Genomic DNA, 2,271 nt, shown 5'->3' with positions numbered 1-2,271 from the left:
ATTCCTGCCTTGGAGATGTAAAATAAACCTTTAAAATGCTTCCCAGAGTACAAGAGACTTTTTGCAGACACAGACTGAGAGAAAACATATCAAGGAAGAATGAACAAGCTGCAGAAACTGGTACGTTTTTATTTTTAAAAATTTTGCTATTGCTACTGATTGGTGTGAATGGGAATGTCTTTAAGTGCCATAGTACTTGAAATAGTTGATTGATTGATCGAATCATGACAAGAAAGACACCAAGACGCACAAAACAAGGACTGGCTAGTAGTTTTCTCCTTAGCCAGCCGAGGGACACTACAGAGGCTGCATTTGTTGTTGCCATTATTGTGTTAGGAGTTAATGCTTCATGCCACCTCTCTGCAGTGATAGCAACTTTTCTGATGGACTCTGAAGGTAGATAAACACCTTCCCTCAGCCCAGGAAAAAATACAGTATATTGCAATGGTTAGATGCTGACTGACCTGTCTCCACTTGCAGCAGTTTCTTTGTAGGTTGTGCAAAAGAGTCTTTCTCAACAAATCACATGCCAAAAGAGGGTAAAGGAAAAAACTGATGAGGAAAGGTTGACAGCAAGAGATTGTAAATCAAAAGAAACAAAGATTACAAAGGTATAGATGCACTGAGGTCAACAAACCTACTATAGATCAACACTGGTGTGACTGAGAGCAAATTCCAGCCCATTATTCCTGAGTGTACAACTTTGCTATAGACCAACAGCAGCATAATCAGGAATTAAGGCAATACAAGCTGCTGACAGTCTCACAGATGTTTCCCACAAAGATTACTTCAAAACTGGGATTGGATTTGGAGGTACTTGAAAGAACAAGAGATTTTTCCAATGACGTGTGTGTACTGAGAGCCCACTAATGAAGTCTCCACTATATGGAGAGCAACCTGAGGTTTTCATTTGAATTTGAAAGCAAATGTGCTGCTTTATGTTCTGTTTTAGCATTTAAATTAGGAATGAGCAACAAAAAGTAAGGTCGTTTCTATATTGCCTCAATGTGAGCTTTATGATGATTTCATTTGTGGAAGAAGTAGTGACAACATTAATGTAGACAGAAAAAAAGAGGCATTTTACCATTGTGCAGAGATATTTGGGGGCGGCTCTATAGAAGCTCATCACTTCAGTCTAAACATGTCTAATTAAAACATGTTAAACCCATAAGCAGATGAAGTGAAATACTCCAGCCGTATATTGCTATAGCTAACCTTATAAGAGGATGTCAGGTATCCAGGTTGTAGCCTTATTGGTCTAGAGGAAAAGGCAAAGGCAAGCAGGACTGGTAGTAGAGATGATATCTTTTATTAGACAAAGACATTGTTTTGCAAAAAATCTTGTTGAATTAAATCTTGCAATTAAAGAAATGTTTTTGTAAAACTTTTGTGAGTCTAATAAAAGATATCATCTCAACTGCGAGTCCTGATTGCCTTATAAGAGGATGGCTTGATTTCAATTATCTAAGGACTTATCTCTGAAGGGGCTTCCTCCACAATAGCCATTCCACTTGGAAATCCACACCCCACCTTAATCCAAATGTGCTGTGTAGACAAGCTTTAAGGCAACTCTCATTGCAACTGGGAACATCCACATTAGGGTTTAAACTGCTTTAACGGATGTATATATCGCTGCACAGCCCTTTAGCCTATGGAGTTGATTTTGCCTTAACTTCCCTGGCGGTGCCCGGCCCTCAAGAGCGCGGGGCCCAGATCACACTGCTCAGAGAGCAAAGGGCACTTGGAAACTGCCACGCGGACGTTAACAACTCAGCACTGCAAAAGGTGTTAACAGGCCTTGAAAGATTAACCAGAGTAGTCTCCTTAGTGTTGGAAAGTCACTCCCGACCGCTACCAGAGCGGACTGTGACACTTGCACCTTCCAAGCATCAGCACCTGCGGAGCCCAGGGAACGAGTCCTAGCAACGCACCCGCGTTTTCCTCCCCAGCACGCGTGCACAGCCCGGCCCGTGTGATGCCGGGAGCACTAAGCCGTGGCTCCCGTGGCAGCCCACCCTTGTTCTTGCAAATACGGCGTAAAGGGGACGGAGCAAATAGGGACGCCCGGGACGACAAGCCGGGCAAGGCTCCTGGTTCGGAAATGATACTTTGTATGAGCCCGACGGCTCCTCCTCCGCGATGTCTCGGCTCGCCTGATACAAGGTATCATTCCCGACCCAGCCCCGCGGGGGGAGAGGGGGAGGAGCCGCGAGGAGCCCCGCCCCGCCCCGCCCGGCGAGCGGCGCAGCCCCCCGCTTGCCGGCGCGGTGG

General features: G+C 45.2%; 1 protein-coding gene across 3 annotated transcripts in view; it reads left to right on the top strand.

Moving 5' to 3' along the window:
- The first annotated feature begins 55 nt into the window (after positions 1 to 55).
- Positions 56 to 2,271, top strand: part of LOC102384422 (solute carrier family 2, facilitated glucose transporter member 11) — a 24,012-nt gene continuing 21,796 nt past the window's right edge. For 2 of the 3 annotated variants that reach the window (XM_025199286.1, XM_025199285.1), the window contains exon 1: positions 554 to 813. In XM_025199286.1, coding sequence (XP_025055071.1) covers positions 769 to 813 — 45 coding nt within the window. In that variant the 5' untranslated portion in view covers positions 554 to 768. Of the gene's footprint in view, positions 121 to 553; positions 814 to 2,271 lie in introns of those variants that run through there. The other variant, XM_014518162.2, reaches the window with a different exon arrangement.

Source organism: Alligator sinensis, unplaced genomic scaffold, assembly GCF_000455745.1.
Source record: "Alligator sinensis unplaced genomic scaffold, ASM45574v1 scaffold505_1, whole genome shotgun sequence".
NCBI lineage: Eukaryota > Metazoa > Chordata > Crocodylia > Alligatoridae > Alligator > Alligator sinensis.
The sequence above is the reverse complement of the archived record's forward strand: the minus strand, read 5'-3'. Positions and strand labels throughout refer to the sequence as shown.